General features: G+C 40.0%; 1 protein-coding gene across 4 annotated transcripts; it reads left to right on the top strand.

Moving 5' to 3' along the window:
- amfra (autocrine motility factor receptor a) lies at positions 1 to 25,872 on the top strand. 4 transcript variants are annotated; one of them, XM_042340301.1, is made up of 14 exons: positions 1 to 614; positions 9,256 to 9,348; positions 11,807 to 11,971; positions 13,617 to 13,769; positions 14,070 to 14,110; positions 14,673 to 14,805; positions 16,610 to 16,743; positions 17,388 to 17,498; positions 18,155 to 18,345; positions 18,666 to 18,769; positions 19,467 to 19,601; positions 19,694 to 19,780; positions 22,610 to 22,797; positions 23,511 to 25,872. In XM_042340301.1, exons 1-14 carry the CDS (start codon positions 225 to 227, stop codon positions 23,662 to 23,664), a joined length of 2,079 nt encoding a protein of 692 aa, XP_042196235.1. In that variant the 5' UTR covers positions 1 to 224; the 3' UTR covers positions 23,665 to 25,872. The 4 variants fall into 4 exon arrangements, with proteins under 4 accessions (XP_042196235.1, XP_042196236.1, XP_007902837.1 ...); XM_007904645.2 differs by having other exon boundaries at positions 2 to 614; positions 22,607 to 22,797; XM_042340302.1 differs by lacking the exon at positions 19,694 to 19,780.
- Positions 25,873 to 27,152: the final 1,280 nt, after the last annotated feature.

Below are 27,152 nucleotides of genomic sequence, written 5' to 3'. Positions count from 1 at the left end.
GTCACTTCCGTCCGTTAAGCTCTCCCCTGCCCCCGCGGCTGACGTCATCACAAGCCGAGACTCTCGGTGCCGAGAAAGTTGGAGCCTGAGAGAAGGAAAGAGGGAGAGAGAGAGAGAAAGAAGAGAAGGGAAGAGAAGAAAGAAGGGACGGGAGTCCCGCGCGTGAGCGAGCCGTCACCGGGGTAACGGCGGCACCGGGGTCACCGTAGCTCGAACCGTCCGCCATGCCGCTGCTCTTCCTCGAGCGCTTCCCCTGGCCCAGCCTGCGGACTTACACTCTCCTCAGCGCCGCGCTGCTGGGCGCGAGCCTCTTCAGCGCCTACTCGCACCTCACCCTGAGCCCGTCACCCGCAGCGGCGGCAGCGGCCGACCCCGCCCCACCGCAGCCGGGCCTGGGCGGCGCTGCCCCCGAGGCCCACAACGGACGAGCGCCGAGCGCCGAGCAGCCGCCCCGAGGCGACAGCGGCGGCCCGGATCCCGGACACGACGTCCCCGAGGCGAATGGGGACGACGAGGCGGACCTGGGGCCACTGACCCGGCCCGAGTGGGCCAGCGGCCGGGGACTCGTATTGGAGATGGTGTGGTACCTGGTGTCAGACGCCTGGTGTATTTGGGTCAGTGTTTCTCTTTCGCTAACAATAATAATAATAATAATAATAATGATAACATACCGCCCCTCACGGTGGGCGGCGTCCCAGAGCGCTCCTGCGACTCTCTTTATCTCTCACCGGACAGTCTCCCTCTGTTCTCGGGTATCTGAGCTGCGAGGAGAAAGTTGACGAAACTGAGAATGTTTACGCTCGAGAAGAGCGTATTAGAGAATGATTGTTGCCTTTTTTTTGGGGTGGGGGGGTGGTGGGGGATCTTATACGTTAAGGATAAGTTCGACTTTAATAACGCTTTCTGTGTTTTAAAACAAAAGTTCACAAGTGGGACTTGGATTGTACCCCAAAACAGAGTAACGTGTACACCAAATCCTTGAGGAATGCAGTGGAGAGGGACAGTGTTGACAGTTTCAAGATGGCATTTGATTTGTAGTGTTCTGGAGGTCTATATATATATATATCTGTGTGTGTGTGTATATAATATAAAATATAATCCTTGTATTTTGATATAGCGCTTTTCACTTCTTCTCGACGTCTCAAAGCGCTTCACAGAATATACTGTAAAGTGAATTGACTGTATATTTGTGGGCGAAATGCGGCAGCCAATTCCACACAGCAATGTCCCACAAACAGTCGTGAATTGAGTGAACAAATTATTATTTTTTTCTTCTCTTGAGGGATATTATTAGACGTGTGAAGTAAGGAAACTTTCCCAAGATTTCGCCTTGCCGGGAATTGATCCCAGGTCTCTCGCTTGCGAGGCGAGTGCCATTGAGCTACAGGACTCCACTATACAACAACAACTTGCGTTTATATAACGCCCCTCATGCAGAGTAGCATCCTGGAGCACTTGATATTGGTGGAGTCTGACAACCAGCCAAAGGGAGGTGACCTTAAGCACGGTGAAAAAGGAAGGTCCTTTTGCAAGTTGGCTGTACTTTCAGCCACTATGCCCCAAAACTCTGGAACATTCTCCCTCAATCCCTCTGCCTTGCCCCCCCTTTCCCCTCTTTCAAGTCCCACCTGAAAACTTTCCTCTTCGAGAGTGCTTCTGGACCCCTCCCCCCAGCTCGGAGTCAGGTCCGCCACTGAGACGCTACCCTGCGTGGAGGGCGCTATAAAAGTGCAAGTTGTTGTCATTGGAACTAATGGCCTTTTCTGCTTACGTATGTAGTATTTCTTTTTTACTCCATTCAAAGTTTCATGTCTTTTAAGTAGATAAAATAATCCTTCCATTTAACAGCACCTTTCATGTCGGGAGGACTTCTCAAAGTGGTTCACAGGATTTCCTGTGTCGTCTAGTACTATTAATCAATTTGGGACATTCTCCAATGGGAAAGGCTCTATATAACGTAAATTTGTATTTTATTGTATCAATACTTTTTTGTAAAACTGAGATATAAGTTTGTAGAGAAATTATATCAAAGATATTTCATCTATTTCAATGTTCATTTCAAAAAGCACTTTGGCCTCAGTAGAAGGATCTGAACAAATCTTTTTTTGCTCTATTGGTAGTAAACAGCATATTATAGGTCTTGTCCTTTAAGCGATAAGTTGGGTTAAAAAAAAATGGAATGTTGTTGTTGTATTTTTGAGGGCAAACACAGCAGCCAATTTACACTCATCAAATAAATGTTTACTTGTCACCTGCACCCCCCACATCTGTCTTACTTTTTCTGTTATGCTGCAGGACCACATTAGATCTGCATTCTTCTAATTACCATCTGGAATTTTGAGGTCAATTTCATAAACAAAATCAGAAATGTTTGAATAAACCACATTTTTTGATATCAGAATAAACTATATTCGTTGACGAGTTCTGTAAGCATATCACCCCCATCTCGCTTGGCTCTATTGGCTCCCCATCTCCCAGCGGATTGTGTTCAAGAACGTCGTTCTCAATTCTAAATCCTTCTGCAGTCTTGCCTCACCATACCTCTGCGACCTCCTGAAACCCTACCAATCTGGCTGCTCCCTTTGCTCAGTGAGCACCGGCTTACTTCATGTCCCCCGCCCTATTGCCACACCATCAGCAGTTGGGCCCTTCTGCCCTACTCTGGAATTCTATCCCAATGAACCTCTGACTCCTTCCCTCACCACATTCAAGGTCAGCCTCAAGACCTATCTCTTTGACCGTACCTTGGGTCATCCTGCCCTTCCCTCCTTGGCTACCACCCAGTTGGGTGCTCAGCAGGTACTATTAATCAATTTGGGACATTCTCCAATGGGAAAGGCTCTATATAACGTAAATTTGTATTTTATTGTATCAAAACTTTCTTGTAAAACTGAGATATAAGTTTGTAGAGAAATTAGATCAAAGATATTTCATCTATTTCAATGTTGATTTTAAAAAGCAACAAATCTTTTTTTGCTCTATTGGTAGTAAACAGCATATTATAGGTCTAGTCCTTTAAGCGGTAAGTTGGGTTAAAATATTACAAATGGTAAATGTGCTATTGTGAAACATTTATTTGCTTTTATAAATGAGCAGAGTACACAACCTTGATATCCAGTTACTGTACTTTGGTTGAACAGTCTGCAATTTTTGTAAATCTGTAATTCAAATAAAAGTCAATGGTGTGCATCTTATAGTTAAAAAGAAACTCAATGGTTTTGCACAACGCATCTGGCCAATTATGACAGGCTTTTCAAGCCTCATGGAAATAAGGGAGGAAATTGATGAGGCTCTGACCATTATACCTTTCTGTTAAATATTGCCCCAATTATTGCATCTAATTTGAACAAGAAACTTATACTACTTAACTTTGTACCATAGTGGCAAAGTGCTTAAGAGATGGATGTTGCCATTGCTCAGCTAAAGTGAAGTCAACACTCGTGTTTCACTGTTGACTGACTAAATTGGTGAATTACGCAGGTGTCAGCTTGGCTTATTTGGTAGCACCTCTCGCCTCCAGGCTGTAGTTTCAAGCCCAGTATCAAGACTGTGAGACTCGTAGCCCAGGCTCATACTCCAGTGCACTGTTGGAAGTGCTGCATTGTTGAATGTATCATCCTGAGGATGAGACTTTAAGCCAAGGTCCTGTCTGCCTATCGCACTGGCGAACCCATGAAACTATTTTAAAAGAGAAGGCAGTTTCTCTTGGTGTCCTGGCCAACAACTGTTCATATTAATTGGTCGTAGCAACATGGCTGTTTGGGGGGACAATGTTGTGTGTAATTTGAGTGCCACATTTGTCTACAAATACTTCACTTTGTGAAGTACTCTGAGAAGTGCTTGACTTTCGAAATGCTATATAAATACAATATTTTTAATCAGACACATGTGAGATTTCAGTTTTCTCCCACGCTGTGGAGAGCAAATGGTCAAGGTTATAATAGATAGTTTGAATAGGAGTTTGATTTTCCTCTGGGGAACAGGAAAGTCTTGCTTGCAATTTTAATCACTAGGAAAGTCCATGAAACATGTCCATAACATTAATTATAATTATTAAGTTCCTAACTGATGTCCTTAGTTATTAAACTTGTGTTGAAGTGTCTTGTTCAAATTGATTGCCTTAATTTTCTAACCCTGGTTTAATTTTAGGCTTTTAGTATTGTGTAAAACTTCGGATAACCTGATTTTATATATCTAAGAAGTTAATTCTGAAGTTATTAGCTTTTGCCTGGAAAAAATAGTGTTCCATTTTTGGAGCAAGGTCACTAAATTGTGTTTATTATGTCTGAAGCAATATCAGGTATAGGCTGGTTGGAGTTAAGAATTTGTTATCAACTGAATGAGAACCTCTCAAAAATGCACCAGTCTTGGCAATCATAATTTGAGCCACTTGAAGCTTTGCTGTTGAAATGTTTTGACTGAAGCACCAAATGTTTTTCTTTACAACAAAAAGACTGAATATAATACTGCTTTACTGGCTGATTAATGTTTGTTATTTTTAAAGTTGTAAAACTGGGTCATAGGTAGCAAATGCTAGTCTTTTAGCTCTGAGGTGTGTAAGATAGTTTTAATATATGCAGAAAATATTTAAAAATATTCATCAATCTGCTGCTCCATTTTTTTTGTTTCCAAAGTCACTTGTCTTGAAAGAGAACTTGCTTTTGAGACCAACTTAGCTTATGACATTCAGACAGCACCATGATCAAATATACCCTGCTTACACACTGTTGCTATTTTTAATGTTTATAAATAACTTGGACATGGCCCCTAAGTAAAATCCAACTTTGTGCAAGATTTTCAGTCACTGTAATAATAATATTTGATAAAATGTCCATAACGTCAAATCATCTTGCAGGTAATTATTGTCGGGTGTCGTGACCGTGTATTTTTAGGCAAATCGAATGTGGAATCGAATTTGTGCATTGTCCACAAACCATGAAAGACCAAATTTTCTGGACAATTATTGGGCAGGACAGGAAAATTCCAACAATTTTCAGATAATGCCATTGAGCAGTGCCCAATTTTCTGACCAAGTGTTGAAAATGCTACTTAACGATCCAAGTTGCCACTTAAGAATGAAGTAGAATAGTACGGCAAAAAACAATCAGAATCGGCTGGACCTTTTGGATTAATAAACTGATGGATGGCACATGTCGTTCAATGCAGAAAAGTGTCAGGTGTCGAGTATAGCTCAGCAGTAGAACTCTCGTCTCTGCGTCAAAAGGTTGCGGACGGACTCAAATCCCACACCAGGACTTTGAGCTCATAGTCTAGGTTGAGACTCCCAATGCATTACTGAAGAGTATTGAATTATTGGAGGTACTGTTCTTCAGTACACAGTAAATCCCACTTTGAGATGTCCTCCAGACATGAAAAGAACTGTATCAAATGCAGGGGATGTTGTTATTATGAGGCTTAGGAATCAAAAGGCAAAACACATGTTAAATGATATAGTGTAGTCTGTGGATCAAGAAAGAGATGTTGGAGATTATTGTGGACACATCAATGAAGCAGTCCGCCCAGTGCTGTGTGCTGGAGTGTTTTATTTAGCAGAGAAGGATGCATTACAAATGTAGATGTATGAAACATTACAGTAAGGGAAAAGGAGTAAATTAAGCTTTTAATAGTCTGCATTCTGAAGGAGACTTTACATGACTTAGAATAAAAATACTGGCCAAATATTGAATTCTAGGTATTACAATGGGTAGTAGGAGGCAGAGCTAATTATATTCCATAATTGGAGTTTTCTCTTGGGAGTGCAGGAAAATACACAATGCAGCCTCAAGTCCTTAGTTAATTATAAGGATTACCAATTTTCTGAGGTTTTCTTTATCGTTGCGGTCCATCATGTAGTCTATTTTTCAGTCTATTCTGGTATTATAACTTTAATGACAGGTAAATATTAGTAGGATAACATCTAAAGGAATAACCGTCAGTGTTCTGCTCCATTGCAAAAGTCCTCCAAACTGTACTTTAATCCCATTTATCTGGGTAATCCTACCTGTTACGAGGTACTGTTGGAATAGTGTATCAATGTACAGCTGAGGAAAGAATAAATGAATCAAAATAGTAATCAGCTGAGGGGGGTGGGGGTAATTAGCTGATTGATTCAGTGGGAAAAAAAATTACATTTATATAGCACCCTTCATATAGAAGAGTAATGTGTGAACTACCTGTCTTAGGTTGCATATCACCCCTAAGTATACTTTGGCTGTTTGCTTTTAAAGTTGGATTTAAAAATTAATCTAAAAAGAAGGAAACCAAAACAAAAGAAGCTGTAGGACAAGAAAGGACAAAGTATTCTGTCAAAGCAAAATAGCATGTTCTATTAATGTACATTGGGTCATTGTAATACAGTAAATCTGTTCTAATACTCAATATCTAAGGTTGAATATTGCCAAAATAATCCTTTCAGTTATTTAGTTATATTAGTTATATTCAACCTAAGATACGAGTATTAGAACAGCTTAGTTATGCAGCCCGAAATCTTGTCACACGCAAGGAAATGAATCAATATTTTTGGAAACAAACTTCTTTGTACGTAAAACAACGAATGCCTGTGAGTAATTTAGAAGACAGTAATTTCATTGTGGAATTTGGTGATCTTCACAACTGTCTCGAGCTTTGCTGGTTTACTCTCGTCAACTGATTGATTTGCAGTCTAACAGCAGAAGCTCTAGCATTTGTGGGATTTTTACCTGGCCAGACATGAAAGTGCTGCTAATAATAGACAAAGAATATTGATAAGTTAGTTTAGGAAATAAATAAGTAATTGGTGTTACTGAGAGAACTGAATCCTTTCAAAGAGTTGACTGCTTCGATTTTTTTTTCACGTGTGGAGAGCTCCTCATTGGTTTCTGTGTGATTGACCAGAAAGATCGTTAAACTTTACATTTGCTGTCGCTGTTTGCCTATTTTGAAGATTAAATGTTCATATTTTACTTTTTGTTGCAAATCAGATTGGGAAGACTTGCTTATAATTAATCAGCGATATATTGAACTAAAATGATATGTCAAGCAAATGTTTACTATTCAATGTTAACAATTTCTTTGCCGCTTAGACAATAACTGTATGTTTGAGCATAGAGTCCTGTAGCTCAGTGGTTAGAGCACTCGCTTTGCAAGTGAGAGACCTGAGTTCAATTCCAGGCAGAGGGCGAAACCTTGGGCAAGTTTCCTTACTCCACACACCTAATAATAATCCCTCCAAAACCAAAAACAGTAATAAATTGGTCATTTTCAATCTACGACTGTTTGTGGGACATTGCTGTGCGCAATTGGCTGCCGCGTTCGCCCACAAATATACAGTCAATTCACTTTACAGTGTGTTCTGTGAAGCGCTTTGGGACGTCCTCCCGACGTGAAAAGCGCTATATCAAATGAAAGGATTATTATTATTAGAAATGTTATATTAACCTGGGAGTAATGATATAAGAATATTTAATCCCTCAGCTTGAAAAGAATAATGCTGCTGTATAATGGCATAAAAATAAGCCTAAAATTGAATAAAATCATCTGAGGAGCACACAGGAAGTGACTTCAACTGCAACCTGACAACACAGAAGTTGACCATTTTTCTGCGCTTAATTGTAACACGGGAATGGTGAGAGGGGTGCTGAGATTATAGGCTCAGACCACACATTATAATAGCGTTCCCCAGTACTGTGCATTTTATTGCACTGTTGCCATAATATAGCAGCAAAATTGTTATAAAGCAATGCTGCTAAATTCAAGACCTGAGCTCAACCACAGATCTGCTTATTATAAATCAATCCCGCTTTACTTTATTTGTAAAGTCAACTTTAATTGTAAAGTCGATTGCTTTATTTATTGCTTCAGTCTGGCCATCATGTTTTGACCTTATTTTCTTGCTCTGTGTGTGTGTTCGGGGGGGGTGGGGTGCGCTGTGTTAGGCTACACTTTAATGCATTCATAACAACTCCACCATTAGTCTCACTACTGGAATAGACTGGAACAATGCAACTGTGTCCAATCATTGCACAGATCACATGGGATTATGTTGCACAAGATTTCAAAGACCAGTTCAATGTTTGTGGAAAACGTTTTTTTACTTTTTGGTTGGATCTCCATGCAAAGGGTTCTGAGTGTGTGTAATGCACTGCTTCAGAGTGTCATGGATACAGATTTAAAAATGTAGATGTTTTATCGGAGTTACATAGGTTTACTTGGGAGGTAAGGATATTGGAATATAGGGAGAGATAGAATTACAAGGTAATTTGGTCATGAATTAATAAAATAGTAAAGCGGGCTTGATGGACCAAATAGTCTAAATATGTTATATTGTGCATGTTGTAGAGGCCATTTTTCTCCAACTCAGGAAAATAATTGGAAAGTTTACTTTTTCAGATTTTGGTTTTATGACCTCATTTGTAAAATAACAAAACGGGGCCATCCTGAGTTCAGCTTACATGGTTGATTCTTCAATCAGTGGTGTATAGTGCAGGATAGTATAGAAGGGTAGGAACAAGCAGGATAAATGGGGCAATAAACCCCCATATTGTTTTGGGCAGGTCTTGAACTGGAAGCGGTGCCTTTTTGCAGCAAACTGATTTTGTCAGTCTTTTTAAAAACGCCAAAAGAAACATAGTCTTGTGCATTTTTTTTTGCCCCTTAAAAAAGTCTTTCTGTAGAAGTCTCCGGAGTTTAAAGCTTAAGGCGGTAAAACTTCACAGATCATAAGATAGCCTGGGAGCCCTTTCATTACATCAACTTCAGCACCCCTCACACAGGGTAGCGTCCCAGAGCCCTTACATAAAATATCTCTGGATTGCCAGACCAGAAAATCTTAGCGTTTCCAATCAGTTTTCTTAAAATAACAGATTCAGCAGCGATTCCCGCTTTGCAGGTTTTTATTGGGGCATATATGTGTAAGATCAGTTTGTTTTTATGGGGCTTTAATATGACTGAATAGCTACAACTATTAGCATTGGTTTACTTGTTAAAAGATTCTGGGATCATGACATCTCTAAAAAAAATTGCATTTCAAAACATAACTTAAAATATAAAGAAGGCTGATTTGACTAATAACATCTGTTTCCATCTGTTCATTTCTTATTTTATGTAATTACCCCCAGCTCGGGTGGAAACCCTTCACTGTCTAACGCCTTGGGACGTCCTCCCAACATGAAAGATGCTATATAAATGCAATTTGTTGTTTGGGAAAGGGATCCACTTTGACTGTTCTCCAATTAGACTGAACCTAATCTTGATTTTTGTGTGTGTTTTATTTGCCAGGTTCTGGTGAACACAGCCTGTTGTTTTCTGATGTTAATTGGCAAGTTGATCCAGTACATAGTGTTTGGAACATTGCGGGTCAGTGAGAGACAGGTAAGAGGCCAAGTTTTAAAATCGTAAGGAAATGTGCATGCTTCTTTGTAATTTTTCTTTGTGTTTGTATATATATCCCATTTATGGTACCAAAACAGTTTAATTCTGAGCCTGTAAATGTTTCATGTATGAAAGCAACTTTCTGTTATTTAGTCGATTGGTGGATTGCTTTCCTGGGGTAATAATCTCTTAAAAACAATAATAATAATCAGGTCACTCAATCCATCACTGTTTATGGGACACTGCTGTGCGCAATTGGCTGCCGCGTTCCCCCCACAAAATATACAGTCAATTCACTTTACAGTGTATCCTTTGAAGCGCTTTGAGACGTTGATGACGTGATAAGGAGCTATATCAAATGCAAGGATTATTATTATTTAGTATACTGTAATAATAATCTAGGGCTCTGGCTGCATTCAAGCCCTGTGCAAGTAGAAATTGCAAAGATACGTCGGCTTGCTTTCTACAGCGGCAAAATTACTCATTAAAATTGGTTTTCTATTAAATATAAGTGAGGAGAGTTTCCTAGCTCAGTGGATGAATTTGCCCATGTAGTATAGTACTAAACCATGAAGATCAGGAAAGTCCAAAGATCAATTTGAGTCTGTGCTGTGTTAGCTTCTCTGTCAGGGCAGTGTGAGGCACCACAGGTTCTCTTTCAGATATTCAAAGATCACCAGCCAGATTTCCAACTCCTGTGCTTATCTAACATGTAGAAGTGCACAGGGGCTTTGGTGTGATGTCTGGCACAGCTGGTTCAGCTACCGACACACATTACCTGGCTGACAAATGTTGAATGTGCACTTGAACAAAATACTGGAAGGTTTTTGTGGAACTGACCTTCAAGTTATATTCACTGAGGCAGAAAGAAAAATTAGAAAAAATGTAATAGAAATAAGAATCACCTCCTGATTTTCCAGTAATTGTCACAACAGAAATGTATGTATTTTATTTAATGGAAAGATTTATGCTGTATTTCTACCTTTACACAGATTTCTAATCTTTATCCTTGCTAGAATTTGGGAAATATACAAAGCAACAATAACGGATACATTTCACTAAGTGGCTAGAAGTATAGATTAAATAGAAAATAGATCTCATGGATTACATCAGATGTATTAATACTGCTTCTTACAAGTTTGCCTTGCCTGAAGGCTGTGAAATTTGCATACAACTTTCTTTGAAGAATGACTGCTACAACCCAATTTAAGTCTGTATTGAAACATGGTAGCAGTTAGATTTACAGTGTTACTTTCTGCCAAGTCTGGTGCTAACGAATGGAAGGATTACCTATTATTTTCCATAACCAGTTCTTTGTCTAAGTAGGCTATCTGATAGGATAAGTAAATTCACTGGGGAATAGTATCATCCATTAGCTGACTGTGATTCTAGAGTAGATTTCTGGTGATTCCTGTAGCTGGAAAATGTAAGGGAGAAGATAATGATAATAAACCTTTGTAATGTATCCAGGCAGCCTGATGACCTAGTGAGTGGAAAGTGGGGGCTATGGTACTGGGTTGGGTGATTGCTAACAGACTGGCATATTTAGTATCCTCTATGCCCTTCAATTTCAAACACATTCAAGCATCAATGATTTTTAGAAACTTTCAGTGGCGATGTATTCATGTTATTGCAGAAAGCTCCTAGAGTTTTCATTGACTGCAGAACTTTTGCCGATTCTAAGGATAGTTCAGCTCAGTTTTTGTAAGATACACAGGTAATCAGTGCAAATGTTAAGGTTCAGAAAAACCCAAACTTAAAAATGACTGAGGTGAACCACAGTGTGTTTAATCTGATCCGAGTACCCGCCTCTTAAAATAATTAGTTTGCTACCACTATCTTGTTTTGACAAGACTATTGCTTGCGGAGACGCATTTGTGTACCTGGCCAGGCTACTACGGAGGTCAAAGGATAAATTGTTGTTGAGCGGTTCTGCTGGGTATCAGTGAAGCAGATTATGGACGTGACTGAGCAAAGCTCTGCCCCACTGATTTTACTTTCAGATAAATGGCAGACTTTTCTGAAGGTAATTGGTATAGGTTTAGGATTAACTGGTGTAGGTTTACATGAAATAAGAAAATGAGGAAAACCAGACTGAAGGTCTGCTTTCTTGGAAGTCAAAACCTAAGGGAGGTGTGCAGCAGTGAAAAGCTGTCAGTTTCAGTGGAAAGGAAGTGGCAGGTGGTGAGCCAATACCTCTGTTTAAGCGGTTGGTTTTGGAGCAGTCCCAAGCTGCAAAATAAAACTAATCGGTTATGAAGAGTGATATATTTTTCTGATGATTATGTGAGGGTAATGACAATGCATAACTTATTCTGCAGTTATTTAACTTAAGCATCTTAACAGTTGAAATCGGTGCCAATAAAGGATTTCCCTATCAACTTCTCCTTTAATTTCCACTTGTTCAATTCCTACTGTTTTCTGTGTGATGAAAAGTTGCTTTAATTCTTTTCTCTAGCATCTGAAGGATAAGTTTTGGAACTTCATCTTCTACAAATTTATCTTCATCTTTGGCGTACTCAATGTTCAGACAGTCGAGGAAGTGGTAATGTGGTGTCTCTGGTTTGCAGTTCTTGTCTTCCTTCATCTTATGGTTCAACTCTGCAAGGATCGCTTTGAATATGTAAGTTGTGTCCACAATCAACATGCTGCTTAAACTGGCTTATTGTGAGATCATAGTATTTAGGATTAAGGTTACTGAACTAAAGCACACTGGTCTAGCTGTGTAGATGCAAATTTACTTCACACTAATCTTTATGAGAAGCAACAACTGATGCACATTTAAATCTTCTTAAATTAACTCAGCAAAACTCAGTTTTGTTGTATTCCATGTTTTCTGGCATTTCTAATATTTTCTTTATAGACCGTCGGGCAATGTGAGACATGAATATGACATTGGGGCTTATAAGTGTTTGTACCAAATAACTACTACTTAGTCATTTTCTTCAAGCAGTGGGTTCAGTTGATGATTTGTTTTAGACTCGACACTCAGGGATTTGGATCAGAGTAGGCGATTGGGATCCGGAGGGGTGGAGGGCAGGGAGTTTGACCGAAAGCTTGGTCGAAGAGGTGGATCATGAGGCAAGGGAGGAAGCAAGGCGAAGGGACTGTGATGGAGTTCCAAAGAGTGGGGACAGAGAGGCTGAAGGCCTGACCGCCGAAGGTAGGGCGGGCCGGAGCCAGATGAGCAGATTGAGCGGACAGGTGAATGTAGTGTTAGCAGGTCACAGGTAGGAAGGAGCAAGGCCGTGGAGAGCCTCAAAGGCGAGGACAAGGATTAGGAACATTATCCTCTAGGGATGTAGAGCTAGGTGGGGGTGATAGGGTCACAGAGCCTGGTGTGGGAGCAGATCAGAGATCATCTGAATGATCTGCAGCTTGTGGGGGGGAAGAGTTGGGAAGGCCTCACTTGTTGGCAATAGGTATATTTTCCAACAGAATTTGGGAGAAATCTGACTAGATTTCTCTTCACAATCGCATTCCCAATTCAGGGAGGTTGAGGCCAAATTTTTTTGGTACTATTTTGTCTGAAAACTGGTAATTCAGTACAGCTTATGACTCTGTAATGTTTTGGGTAATGGACTTGTAAAACCGAAAGTTAAATATTCACCAAGTAATGCAAGTAACCGAATGTGTGAAATACCTTTATGTGTTTTGTATGTATTACAGCATGTGTATGTTATGAGGTTTTTTGTACATTAATAGCTTAGCACAATTTCAGCTTTTCTTTAAATTGAGGTGGAGCTTACTTTTGGATGTTTTAAAATGCTGTTCTAGAGTTTCGTAAATGTTTATTAATCTCAAAATAAATTAAATATCTTATTCAATAGTATATAATTTTATTCATTCTGAAAAAAATGCATTCAGTTATTAATGTTGCAAGCTACACCATTTTCTGTTTTACTGTTGCTGAATCCATCCATGTAGCTGTAGACAACTATGAAATGCTTGTTTGAATATTCTTTTGAAAAGCATTAGGAATGTTTAACAAGCCTTGTTGGTTTTGGACCTTAATTTGGTACTTGTGACTGTGCATGTTATACAAGTCACTGAAATCCTCTGCGGAAGTCTTCAGTTGGTGCTGTATCCTGACTTGGACTGCTTTTATACAGTATTCTGTATTTTGGCAAAGCGAACCCTACAATTAATTGTCTTCATCTTGTAATAACTTGGCTTTCCAACATTGTATTGTATTTCTAATAATCTATGATGGTGCATTTCCTCATATTTGGTCTGCTAATCATTTTAACCCTTTTTCTCTGATCCAGTTGTCATTCTCTCCAACCACGCCAATGAGTAGCCACATCCGTGTCTTGGCCTTGCTGCTTTCCATGTTGATGTCCTGTTGTAGTCTGGTTATAATCTGTGCAATAGTTGGCTATTCGCATGGAATGCATACCCTCTCTTTCATGGCCGCTGAGGTAAGCGAATATTCTTAGCTTTAAAAACTGTGATTGAGTTATCTCCAATGTATTCTTCCAATTAACTTTTATAGCATGGAACTTAAACTCTTGATTTTACAGCAGTGGCAACGAACACACTAACAGCACCAGCTAGTTTTTAAATAAATCCTCCTGGAATTGCTTTTGAAAAATAATAGTTAAATAAATGAAATTAATTAATGCATCTGTTTGTATGGTTTCTGATTTTTCCTTTACATTTGCCAATACCTTTCCCATATGTATAGTGCTATATTGTCAGTCACCTATTCTCTCTTTTAGTGCCTGCTTGTGAAGGTCCGGACAGCTCACGTCATTCTGAGGTAGGTGGAAGTCAGACTAGGGAATAAGGCTTCAGCTAGAAATTTGATTGTGATCTGTAGAAATGAGGAAGGAAATTAAGGCTGAGTTGTGGTTAAAGTATGCTGACTAGATTTTTTACTTCCTGGGCCTATTGGGTGATGATTCATTCACTATCAGTGAAGAGAAATAAGTAGCATCTATTCAGACATAGCAATGAATGGGAGTTGTTGTAATACCTATTTCATGAGGGCTGAGTGACTATAAAGAAAGAAATTCTGTATTTGTTTTCCTCTTCTGATGTAGAGATTGACACAGAATGTCAAAACCAGTTTATTGGATATTTGCATCTTGCATGTGTGAACCCAGGTCTAACCTGAGAGTGGTTCAGTGCTGCTGCTGAATATTAAACAAAAAAGTTTCTTTTCTCACCAGCAGTGGGGGTAGATAGGTGGGAGTGCACACACACAGGCACTTGTAATGTTTTGAAATGTGTTACTGAAAATGTCTAAAATATTATTCAGCACTTTTTCTGCTGAACGGGTTACATCTTTAAATCTGATGTGTTTTTCATTGTTTGTGTAGGTATTCAATTCACCTATGGGACCTGAATCATGAGGGCACTTGGGAGAGTAAAGGCACTTATGTTTATTACACGGATTTTGTCATGGAGTTGAACTTGCTCTCAGTGGATCTGTTGCATCATATTCATATGTTGGTGAGTGATACGTGTATCACAGGAGTGCATTCACATTGGCAAATGGATCCCAATTGCTTTAAAACAAAAGATTTCAACTGGAGTTTTCCCTTTGCAAGCTCATCTCTTCAGCGACACTAAATTACCTCGCACAAAACTCACTGATGTTGACCATTTCCATCAGATTACCACATACCTTAAACTCCAAACCAATCTATTTTTCATTTTGGTTATTTTAGAAGGTGTAATTTTAGTGTGGAAGCAACTATTGTTGGAAACATTCCATTTTGAAGTCGAGTTTAATTTTTAATTAGTTTGGCATCAATTTAAAACAATTATAGTCTAATCATTTACAGTAATGTAGAAACCTTTGCAGCTCTGGTACTTGGAATTTGCTGTGGGTGTAGCTTGCACAGACTTGCTGTTGGTCACAAGTTACACTCACAAACTTCAAACAAGAGCTTTTACAACATAAAATTAAAATAATCCTGCACAAAAGGCATACTAAATCTTTTATATCTTAGTCTCGTACTTCCTGCTTTCTTTTGCCACAGAGCAAATTAAAACTGGCATTTTATAATCTACCAATAGCAGTTTATGTTTATCTGCATTATTGTTACTATTATAGTAGCCAGTGCTCATTTTCAGAGTTCTCAATGTTGATTTCAGTGCTGATAGTTGGAGATGACGGCAAATGTTGCACTGATGTACTTTTCCCATGGTGGCAGTAATATTCTTCGTCTTTTCTGTACTTAAGGATATGCTGGTGTTGCACATTGCAGTATTTAATATTAAATGGTGTTTTCTATATATTCTGGTCTGACCAATATGATCCAGTGTGCTTCTCAAAGATTACTGATAGAAGGACCACATTTTTTCTTTAAACACCAGTCCTTGCCAAACTCTAGCAAAGCAATTGGTTTCAAACCGAATTGAAACTCTGGGTTTGGGAGCAAGTGCACAATTACTTTCCTTTGTTTGAAGAGCCTAAGGGGGAAATGCAATAAAGGTAATCTCCCTGACCCCAGCTCGGGGCTGAAATGCTGTACTCTGTCCAGCGCCTTGGGACGTCCTCCAGACGTGAAAGGCGTTATACAAATGTAATCCTGTTGTTGGTGGTGGTGATATCACATGAGGTAAATATGCTGTCAATAGTTATCCTCTGACCCCCTCCATGCGGCAATGATAATTACTGATTGCTGTTGACAACATTTTTGGTTGTGATAATCCTGATGATTACACTGCAATTTTTTTTCTCCCATAGAGTCAAAGATTAACTTTTTAATCTTAGATTTTTTTTAAATTAAATAATCTCAGGTGCTTGCCTGCCATTTTGTCTCTTGTGAAGTGAATGTATTACTCTGACTGGTCTCTCCTTGACCAGTTGGATACTAGTGTGCGCAACTGTTTCTAGGACACAGTATATTAGACAATTTAAAAGAAACTCATAGGATTTAATTTATTGTATGTTTTATATGAAAAACGTACCTACACAAATTATTAATGATTGAGAAGAACCTGGATCTGGAATTGTGGTGTAATAATAGATGTGGATGGAGTTGATTCTGTTGATTTTAAAATTCTGTAATCAATTGTACCTTTAACAGTGATTGTATTTGATTTGTATATACGTCATTTTGATTTTCTCTTGCATGACTTTTCTCTTGGAACTGAAAGGATTGCTCTTAAAGGAACTGGCACAGACGCGATGGGCCAATTGGCCTCCTTTTGTGCTGTATATTCCTATCGTTCTATGAGCAGTGGTTTGTTGAGACAGATTTGCGTTACTGGTAATGTCTACAGCATGTGCTTTTCTTCTCTGCAGCTGTTTGGAAATATCTGGCTATCCATGGCAAGCCTGGTGATATTCATGCAGCTTCGCTACCTTTTCCATGAGGTACAACGTCGACTCAAGCGCCACAAGAACTACCTGCGTGTGGTGGGCAACATGGAGGCAAGGTAAATAGTCCCCGATTGCTGGAGTAACGGTCATTAAACGGGCTAAGATTAAAACTGAGGGATCGAGGAGACATATGTTCTGAGTCTTGGATGTTGTAGATAACAGACAGGCTGTTCATCTCTAGAGCTAATTAACCGGAGAATTATTTCTTTTAAATCATGCTATGTGGGTAAACTAGTTAATCTTCAAATATAACAGAAATGTACACCAAAGGTGTTTTGATTTGAAGCTCTGACACAGAGCATTCAATCTACTGGGAGGGGGGAAAAGATTCACTGGCTGCTTTGATTTTTATTAATTTAATATTTCAGTGATTGACCAGTTGACCCCATTTCATTAACTAGCTGGAAATACTGTAGTTTCTGGAATGTTAAAGGGTTTTAGTGAAGAACTTCTGGAATATTGTGGGAGCGAGAGAGGACGTTTGCCCGATTACTGGTTGGGTGACAGTTCTAACCTTGATATTATTTTGAAAACATACATACTGTGTTTTTTTTAAAAAGGCATTTCTCAATGTCCCATTTATGGCTTTTGACCCTAGTGTTCTTTGTAGTTGGAGATAACATTTGTGGGCATGTCAAGCATTGTTTTTGTGTATTTCTGAGGTACGGCAATAACTGCTGAGCTCTTATTTTTCTGGTAGGTTTGCAGCTGCCACTCCTGAAGAGTTAGCATCCAACAATGATGACTGTGCCATCTGCTGGGACTCAATGCAGTCTGCCCGAAAACTTCCCTGTGGTCACCTATTTCACAAGTACGTACTGCCCAAGTTGATGGAAACCGTTTAATAATAATCCTTGCATTTGATATAGCGCTTTTCACGTCTTCTAGACGTCTCAAAGCGCCTCACAAAATAGACTGTAACGTGAATTGACTGTATGTTTGTGGGTGAAACGTGGCAGCCAATTGCACACAGCAGTGTCCCACAAACAGTCGTCAATTGAAGTGACCAATTTATTATTTTTTATCTTGAGGGATTATTATCAAGCGTGTGGAGTAAGGAAACTTGCCCAAGGTTTTGCCCTGCCAGGAACCTAACCTAGGTCTCTCGCTTGCAAAGCGAGTACTCGTCAGTAGAGTCCTGTAGTTCAGTGGTTAGTCATGTATAATAATAATCATCCTTGCATTTGATCTAGCGCCTTATCACGTCTTCTAGACGTCTCAAAGCGCTTCACAGAATATACTGTAAAGTGAATTGAGTATATAGAGTGATTGGGAGAGTTTCCATGCCAAAATATATACTTTTTTCTTATTCGTATAACCTGATTCCTCCTCAAGTAGCTTGTATCCTTGTGAGTGTGATAATATAGACAGTTGTTCAATGTGCATTGAGTAGTTTCATGTTTTGGGGATCTACATTATGATTTGCAGTTGCTAAAGTTTCTTTTATGTGCGTGGTTACAATACTAGCTCCTGTCTGCGTTCCTGGCTTGAGCAGGACACCTCATGTCCCACTTGCAGAATGTCACTCAACATTAATGAAGACAGCCGTGCTGGTGAGCCTCGGCAGAGAGATAATCTGAATGAGAATATAGGGGCTGTGCCTGTGGTGGAGGGCAGACCCCACATCAACCAGCACAACCATTTCTTCCATTTTGATGGTAAGCTGAACAGAGATAGCAATGATCCAGCAGTGAATACTTAATGTAACCTTTTTTAAAAAAAAACAATAGATGGAACTTTTTCACTTATTCAGTAATTTAAAAGCTTTACAAATAGTTTCAACAATTCATTCATTAAAAATTACAGACCTGAAGAAATTCATTGTTTAGCATGGATGAGGAGTTGACCAAACTCTTCCTTCTTGTCTTTCTCTCCCCAGTTCCTTGACTTGTTTGAAAATGAAGTAATTACTACTTAATTGTGAATATTTGTTGAAAAAAAATTCTACTTTACTGATTACAAACTGCTTATCTTTCAGGGTCCCGTATCGCAAGCTGGCTCCCGAGCTTCTCAGTGGAAGTGATGCACACAACAAATATCCTTGGCATTACTCAAGCCAACAATTCTCAGCTCAATGCCATGGTGAGCCCGATAGATCAATGCACAAAGAACACTTGTTACAGCAATGCTCATTTCTTACCTTGCAAATACATTTTTGCTGCAGGACATTGAATGGTTGGCACGTGAGGAGTCGATCATATTAAAGTGGAATTCTTCCCGTTTGTTTCCAGTCATCAACACCTTTGCTTAGCTCTTTACATTTACATAATACATATATTAAATTATGGAACCTATTCAATATTTTTATGCTTTTAAAATGGTTATCAAGCAGAATATCTGTTCTTGACTATCAACAGGCAGATTGTTGAGGGAAATGTGTGTGAATAGGGTGCATAGGATAGCATTCAACCCCAGGTCATCAATTTACCACCAGCTAGTTGCCTTTCTAGGAAATGTAGGGATTTATTCTAAGTCATAAATTGTTGTTGTTGAGTCATTTATACAAACCCCTGTCCCATCTGTTTTTACAGTCCGAGCATTGGTGCATACCTTATTTGTTGATTAATTCCTGAGTTTTTTTACAAATTAATTCCTGGGAAACTGATGAGGTGAATTGGAAAGGGTTGACCCATACTGTCCTGACAAATGGTTACATTCCCTATTTCATCCCCTGTATGTTATTTGGAATAGGAAGTATTTTTCCCAAGAGGAAAATGATTGATTTACCTATAAGGAACCCTGGTTTGCACTCTAATTATGGCATTGTCCCTGTATGCAGGCTCATCAGATCCAGGAGATGTTCCCCCAGGTTCCATATCATCTTGTTCTTCAGGATCTGCAGTTGACACGTTCAATAGAAATCACCACCGACAACATTCTGGAAGGAAGAATTCAGGTGCCCTTTCCCCAGCAGGTGAGTCTCCTTTAAAATACTTTAACAGAAATAATTTAACACTTCGGCTGCATACAATATATTTTGGTTCCTCTCTTTAATACACCTTATAGCGACAAGAAGGTAGACCATCATTGAATGATCCAGATGTGGAGGTGGATGGTGGTAATGCAACCGAACTGAATAGCAATGCCGAGCAGGTAACAGGCAAATTGATTTTACTCCATACGTTTATGGATAATAATAATAATAATCCTTGCATTTGATATAGCGCTTTTCACGTCGGGAGGACGTCCCAAAGCGCTTCACAGAACACACTGTAAAGTGAATTGACTGTATATTTGTGGGCGAACGCGGCAGCCAATTGCGCACAGCAATGTTCCACAAACAGTCGTAGATTGAAAATGACCAATTTATTATTGTTTTTGGTTTTTGGAGGGATTATTATTAGGCGTGTGGAGTAAGGAAACTTGCCCAAGGTTTCGCCCTGCCTGGAATTGAACTCGGGTCTCTCACTTGCAAAGCGAGTGATCTAACCACTGAGCTACAGGACTCCACAAATTGTGGAGGATAGGATAATTGTAGAATGATTGTGTTCAGATATCTTACCCCAGGGAACCTCTAAAATACACACATTAGAAATGTCGAACCTTGCATCTTGCCATTGATGGGGACCAATGAAAAGACAATTTTGTATAATTGTAAAGGGGCATGGCAAGAAAATCATGAGCAACTTCCTATTAAACATTTGCAGGAAACCCCTAATCCTCTATGGTTGAGTGCACAATTTGTACCATCTGCCTTGATTGTACAATGCCAACATTCAGGACTTAATGTTTACAATTAGATTTAAATCAAGGGTTTGGGTTGCACCAGTACTTATACCAAATTTAACGGCAGTGGTTTTCCAATTGGATGCAATCCTTAATCCAAGAGAGTCTTAAAGCATGCAACTCTTACTGTGAAATTTGGTGGTTGCCTACTTTTATTCTAAACACTGACTGTCCTCCATTTATTCTAATCACTTTAAAGCTGATCTGCAACACGTTTCAAAGTAGGATAAATGTTCATCTTGGTAGCAGTTTCATTTCTTGATGCAGTTTCAGTGTGATGGTAATGAAGAGGCCTTTCTCTCTTGCACCAGGAAGTGAGAGATGCACTTAACTGGTGTTCAAGCTGCAGATATTTAAACTTAATTATAATTAAATGACTACCTCAATAAAATATTTTTTGGAAATTTGGTTTTGAAACCCTAGTTACATTGGCATTCAACAGGCGCTATACATTAAAAACTAATCCTAGCAGCATTGAAAGGCCCTTAATTTATCCATAACGGGTTTCAAGTATAACAACAACAAGCTACATTAGTATAGTGCCTTTCATGTTGCGAGGACGTCCCAAGGAATTTGGACCCGAACTGGGGGTTGAGTCAGGAGAGGTGGAGGGCTGGGAGGGTAGGGGCAGGAGGGTGACTGAAGGTGCAGTTGAAGAGAGTCTTGATCCAGGTCTTGAAGGAGGCAAGGGAGCGAGACGAAGAGACTGGGATGGAGTTCCAAAGGGTGGGAGCAGAGGCTGAAGGCCCGATCGCCAGTGGTGGGGCAGATCGGGCGGAGGACGTGCAGCAGGCCAGAGCCTGCTGAACGGATAGAACGGGCAAGTTGATTTGGACTTAGCGGGTCACAGAGGTAGGGAGGAGCAAGACTGTGGAAAACTTTGAAGGCGAGGATGAGGAATTTTTGAGAAATCCTATCCTATGTGGGATGGGGAGCGAATGGAGCCGGGAAGGATGGGGGAGAGAGGCAGTGGCGGAGCTGGGCAATGTTGCAGAGGTGGGGAAAGGCAGAGCGTGTCATGGCACGCATGTGGGTCAAACAGAGGGTCAAACAAGACGCCAAGATTCCGGACTGGCTCAGTGAGGTGGAATGGCCATCGTTTGATGGTGATGCTGTCGGCGCCTGAGGTGCAGAAGCGCTGATGGGAGCCAATCAGGACAGCCTCGGTTTGTTGACATTCAACTGGAGAAAATTAGCTCTCATCCAGGACTTGATGTTTGTCAGGACAGTAGTGGCTGTGTCTTTAAATTGTCTTGTTAAAAAAAACAAAGAAGCTCACCTTCAGTGTTCTGATGAGCAGAAATTAGAAAGCTGGGTAGACTTAATTTAAAAGTTTACATATTTTTAAAAATGAAAGCACTCGCTTGCCTGCCAGCATTGTTAGCTTTCTACATGGTGAACCACAGCGAGAATCTACTGTTCTCATGTGACTTGACCTTTGCTGACCCAAACCTGCAATGGGCGAATCAGCTGAAGTGAAATACATAAATACTTGTGATTTTTAGCAAAACCGATTGTGGAAGTATTGTGTGTTTTGGGCTGGCCAAATGTGCCACAGTGGTCTCAGATTTAGAAGACCATGGCCCTACAATTTCGCCCACTTAATATACAGTCAATTCACTTTACAGTATATTCTGTGAAGCACTTTGAGATGTCTCGAAGACGTGATAATAATAATAATAATAAAAATAATAATAATCCTTGCATTTGATATAGCGCTTTTCACGTCAGGAGGACGTCCCAAAGCGCTTCACAGAACACACTGTGAAGTGAATTGACTGTATATTTGTGGGCGAACGCGGCAGCCAATTGTGCACAGCAATGTCCCACAAACAGTCGTAGATTGAAAATGACCAATTTATTATTGTTTTGGAGGGATTATTATTAGGCTCTGTGTGGAGTAAGGAAACTTGCCCAAGGTTTCGCCCTCTGCCTGGAATTGAACTCAGGTCTCTCACTTGCAAAGCGAGTGCTCTATCCATTGAGCTACAGGACTCCACAAGTGCTATAAGGTGCTATATCAAATGCAAGGATAATTATTATAATTCCTATGTGCTATGTACATGTCTGTTCGTGTGCATCAGAACTCAAGTAAAGCTTTTGTATTCGTTCATGTTTCCATTTCTGTATTTATGAATCTGTCAAATACCAATTTATAGTGTGTTTCGGTGGCTTCTATTTTCTTTCGATCAGCAGACTGAGCATGCGGAACTCGATCTTAATCCCAGTGTGGAGGAGGCGTTCGGAGCTGAGGGTGAGAATCTGCAAAGCGACATTCAGACAGATGACTTTGAAGTCCGAGGCAGTCGCTTTTCAAAATCGGCGGATGAAAGACAGCGAATGTTGATGCAGCGTAAAGATGAACTACTGCATCAAGCACGGAGGTATGTGGGGGCTATTGAGATGTGGCAAGGTGGCTGAATGGTCCACTAATGTTTGCTCTAGGATGAAGTACTTGATTTGTCTAGTTGCACTTGTGGAGCCCAGTACCTGTATGCCTTCAGGAGAAAAATTATATCACTTGGCAAGATTATTATGATAACTGGTCATACAATAATTGTTGTATAATCACTTGAAGAAATATTGGGAGGTTAGGAGATTTTCNTTTTAATACAGAGGATTGTTTTAATATAAAATGTTTCAACCACCAATGCTGATTTAAGCTGAGGCGATTTAAAAAGGAACTGGATACATAAATGTGCAAAGGAAAAATGTGTTAAGGGGAATGGAATGGGGTTGCTAATTCCAGAATTAGAGTCCGATTTCCTTCTACTCTGTACACTTTTAATGATTCCATGAAAACAGAGTGGAGCTATAACAGCTTTATTGTCAATTCTCTTTCTCTGCTGTGTTCAGAAAGTGCAAAGAACACGTCTGCTCTCCCCCACACACACGCATGATCAGGCGTGCGGGTAAACTCGAGATAACTATATTTGCATTCCACTTAACTGCAACTTACAAACTGTTCAACCAATATATTATGTAGTCCAGTGGCTCATATAGAAGAAAGCCACATATCAATTTGTAGCCTCTTGCTTGATGTTTGAATAGAATTGATTGCCTATTGTTAAACAAAGCGCAAATTTCTGCCTCACAGACGTTACCTGACTAGAAGTCCATTTGAAGGAGACCATGCATCTGACGGCAGCGCGTCCATTGGGACACTGCGCAATACAGACTATCTCACTTTGCGCCGTCGAACCCTAGCAGCTGCAGCCGAAAGACGTCTCCAGCAGCAGCAGGACTCTTAGTTCTAATGAAGCAACAGCGGAACCTGAAACCTGACGCTTTTCTAAATCACATTGGCTCTCCCTTTGCTTACAGTGGCAAAAGCAGAGTGAGCAGCACCCTTTAACCACTCTGTGTAGTCACATCATCAGGCTGGAGAGTTGTACTAACCCATGTACTGCGTCTGCACGAATGAAGCTGGATCTCAACAATATTTGAGGTGAAAAATGGCATGGATGGTTATTTTTATACAACCTTTGTGAAAACAATAAACCGCTTTTTACCTGCAAGAAAATTAGCTGCAAACATCTTGAAACTGCTTTTAAAACTCTTAAACTGTGCAACCTGTGCCATGTCCATGTGGCTGTGTACAGTGTATTCTGAAAGACCCTCTGGTTCCCAGAGCTGTTTTGGGGAGATTGGCAAAGTGCAGCTCTCTGGGCCCTATCAGCAACACTGCTACAAAGTGGCCTGGTGCCACAGTGTTTGTTAATAATGTTAGTTTCTTCATGGTTTTTCCATTCAACTGAAGCACGGAGTAATTCTACAAATCCTGCTCTATCCCTTCATGGTATTAAGCGCAGTAATGACTCTTCCTTTGTAAACCTTTTCTCTGTTTCATTGCTGGCTCAAGTCTTGTCTGCATGTTGTAGAATCTTGTTATAATTGACTCCATTTCTCTGCATCTTCAGATATAATTGTGTTAATTCTGTAATTTACTTATAACCCAGCAGTTAATTTCAGATGAAGTGTTAATAAAAGGGCCTGACTTGTGGTGGCTGTGGGGATTGATGAGCTCTTACACTTATTAGGTTGCTACTTGATTTGGAAATTTGTGGATGAGAGCCTGCAGTATCCAGGGGACCAGCTAAGGTTTTTAAAAAGTTGACATCTTGAACACTTGAAATGGTCTTAAATTATATCAATCCACTTTCCCAGAACTAAAACTACCTCAAAGAGTCTGTGTGCTTCTCAGCGTTCACTGTGTTATTTGTCGACCACAATGTAAGTGAAAAACCTTGAAGCTAACATTAACCCTGGCAATATTCTCCCAATGAGAGATGGAACAGGTCACATTGATTCTCCACAACGCTTAACGCCGTTTTGAATCTTGGATTTTGGGAGTGGCTACATTTATTTATCCAATAGCCCAGTGTTTGAAGTAGGACCTGCGGTGCTGATCATGTGACATTAATTTGGTGACTTGAAAAAGATTATTTTAAATAAAGTATTGCACGTTTTCTATTGGGTTTAGCGTGATCTGCGTAATTTTACACGTGCAAGTTACAGAATTCACTGGGGTTTTGTTAAGTTTTTTGAGCACAGTAGTTTATTTTCAATATTTGGATAAGCTTTTCTGTTTTCATCGCTAGGAATATAAAGATGTGATTTGAGCTGAATAACAAGATATATAATATTTAAAAAGGGAATACATAGCAATAGACTGAATATCCTGTTCCTTTTACCCCATCCCACCTTCTATAGCAACTGACTTTAAATAGTTTCTGCTCCTTGCTTTGCTAAGTGCATCTGATAAACTTGCTGCAAGGTGCTTTTGATGCCAGATGTATAATATTATTTGAAATAACAATTACAAAGTGATTTTTTTAAACCACTCAGAAAATTCCCATCTTTTAAATTTCCAGTGTTGCTTCCCATCAATGCTTTTTTCAATGGGAGTACTTCTATGATTTTACACAAGTCTGGAACAAATTGATGACTCAAACAAATTGATTTGCCAACCAAATTCATACGAAATTTGGAGTTCCTTTAGTGTTTTTTTAATGAATACTCATGAACAGTATTCCTACCTGTTTTCAGACTGCACACGACTGGGACAGGGTTGGGTGACTTTTGCTGTTGAATACTCCCTTTGCAACAGCTTTCTAGATCTATCGGGATTGGGGGGTGTCTTCGAACATTAGTTCAATGTGAATAAGTGTATTCTTCATCAACTTTTGTCTTTTTTCCTAAGCTCAAATCTGATGTAAATTGTTGCGGTAGAAATTTGCTACTGTCCACTTGTAAAGGAGGAAACCTCTGACTCTTTAGTGTACCAAGCTCCATCTAAGGAGTGTAAAATATGACACCTTACTGTGATGTTTTCCTTCTCTCTCCCCCCCCACCCCATAAGAGTTCCAAAAATAGTTTGTTTCATGTATTTTTAAGCACGATTACCATATTTTTGTTTTTACAAATTTATTTAAATAAAGTGCATTTATTGGTTTGTCTAATAGGATTTATTTTATTTCTCTGCTTCTTGTAATGAGTTTGCATATTGGTTACAGTTCCTCATCATCCATTGTCAGACTTGACCTCGGTTACGTACTCCTCTCCCTGGTGGTTACCTGTCCTTTCCTGCTGTCGAGATGAGAAGTTGAATAAAGTTATGGCACAATGCTTGAATAAACTGGATTATACAAGATGGAAAAAGCTTGTGCATTAGTGACAGACTGCAACACTTTCCAATTCAATCCATCATATCAACTTTTGAATTGTGCAGTGTATACTGTAGCACTGTATATATGTTCACAGTATCTCAGCCTCCTTCGTTCAACCACCTCGCCTTGCTGCACACAGGCCTTTCTCTTTAGTCCTCAGGAATCTCACTCACAACATCCCTATTTCTGGAATCTCCGTCATAAAAATCACAATTCACTGTGAAGCCACAATATTCATGTGGAGAAATTATTGTCCATTCAATATAAACCTGCGGTCTTGATAATCTGCCTCTAGATGGCACCAATACATTTACCAAACACTGCGGCACCCACAGTGTTATAATGAAATAATCCTTGCGTGTTAGTGTGCTTTTCACGTCTCCTACACATCTCAAAACCCTTCACAGAACAGACTATAAAGGGAAGTGACTACATTTGTGGGCCAAACGCGGCGGCCAATTGCGCTCGGCAGCGCGAAACAGCCCACGGACGGCCGCGGGTTGAAGTGACCAATTTTATTAGTGATGGGATTCTTGAGGGATTATTGTCGGGCGCTCGCGCGCGCGCGTGTGTGTGTGTGTGTGGAGTCGGGGGGTTTGCCCTGACCGGCCGGGAATCGGACCCAGGTCTCTCGCTGGCGAGACGAGTGCTCTAACCACTGAGCCACGGGATTGTTTCTCGACTCCCAACACTCAGCTCGATCTTGGTGCGGATCGGGACCAGCAGCGCCTGTGCCATGTCCAGGCTCACCTGGAGGAGGCTTCTACCCTCTGGGCTGGTTATACTGTAATAATAATAATAATAATAATAGCCCAAATAATATTATTGTAATAGTACAACCAGACACGAGCCCAATAGTGGGAGTTTCCCACCAGGAGTAGCCGTGAAGCCAATTTAGGTTATTGAAACTGTAAGGAATGGTCTTCAAAGGGGAAAAAAAACGTTTAAAAACAATTTTTTTTAGAAACACAAATGAGGCAGATTCCCAGAACTGCTGCTCACACGTCACAGCACAAACCCGCCCCATTGGGCGTGAAACCCGCCCAAATCCCGCCCCATTGGGCGTGAAA

This window comes from Callorhinchus milii, unplaced genomic scaffold (assembly GCF_018977255.1).
Source record: "Callorhinchus milii isolate IMCB2004 unplaced genomic scaffold, IMCB_Cmil_1.0 Scaffold14, whole genome shotgun sequence".
NCBI lineage: Eukaryota > Metazoa > Chordata > Chondrichthyes > Chimaeriformes > Callorhinchidae > Callorhinchus > Callorhinchus milii.
This window is presented reverse-complemented; position numbering and strand designations above follow the sequence as displayed.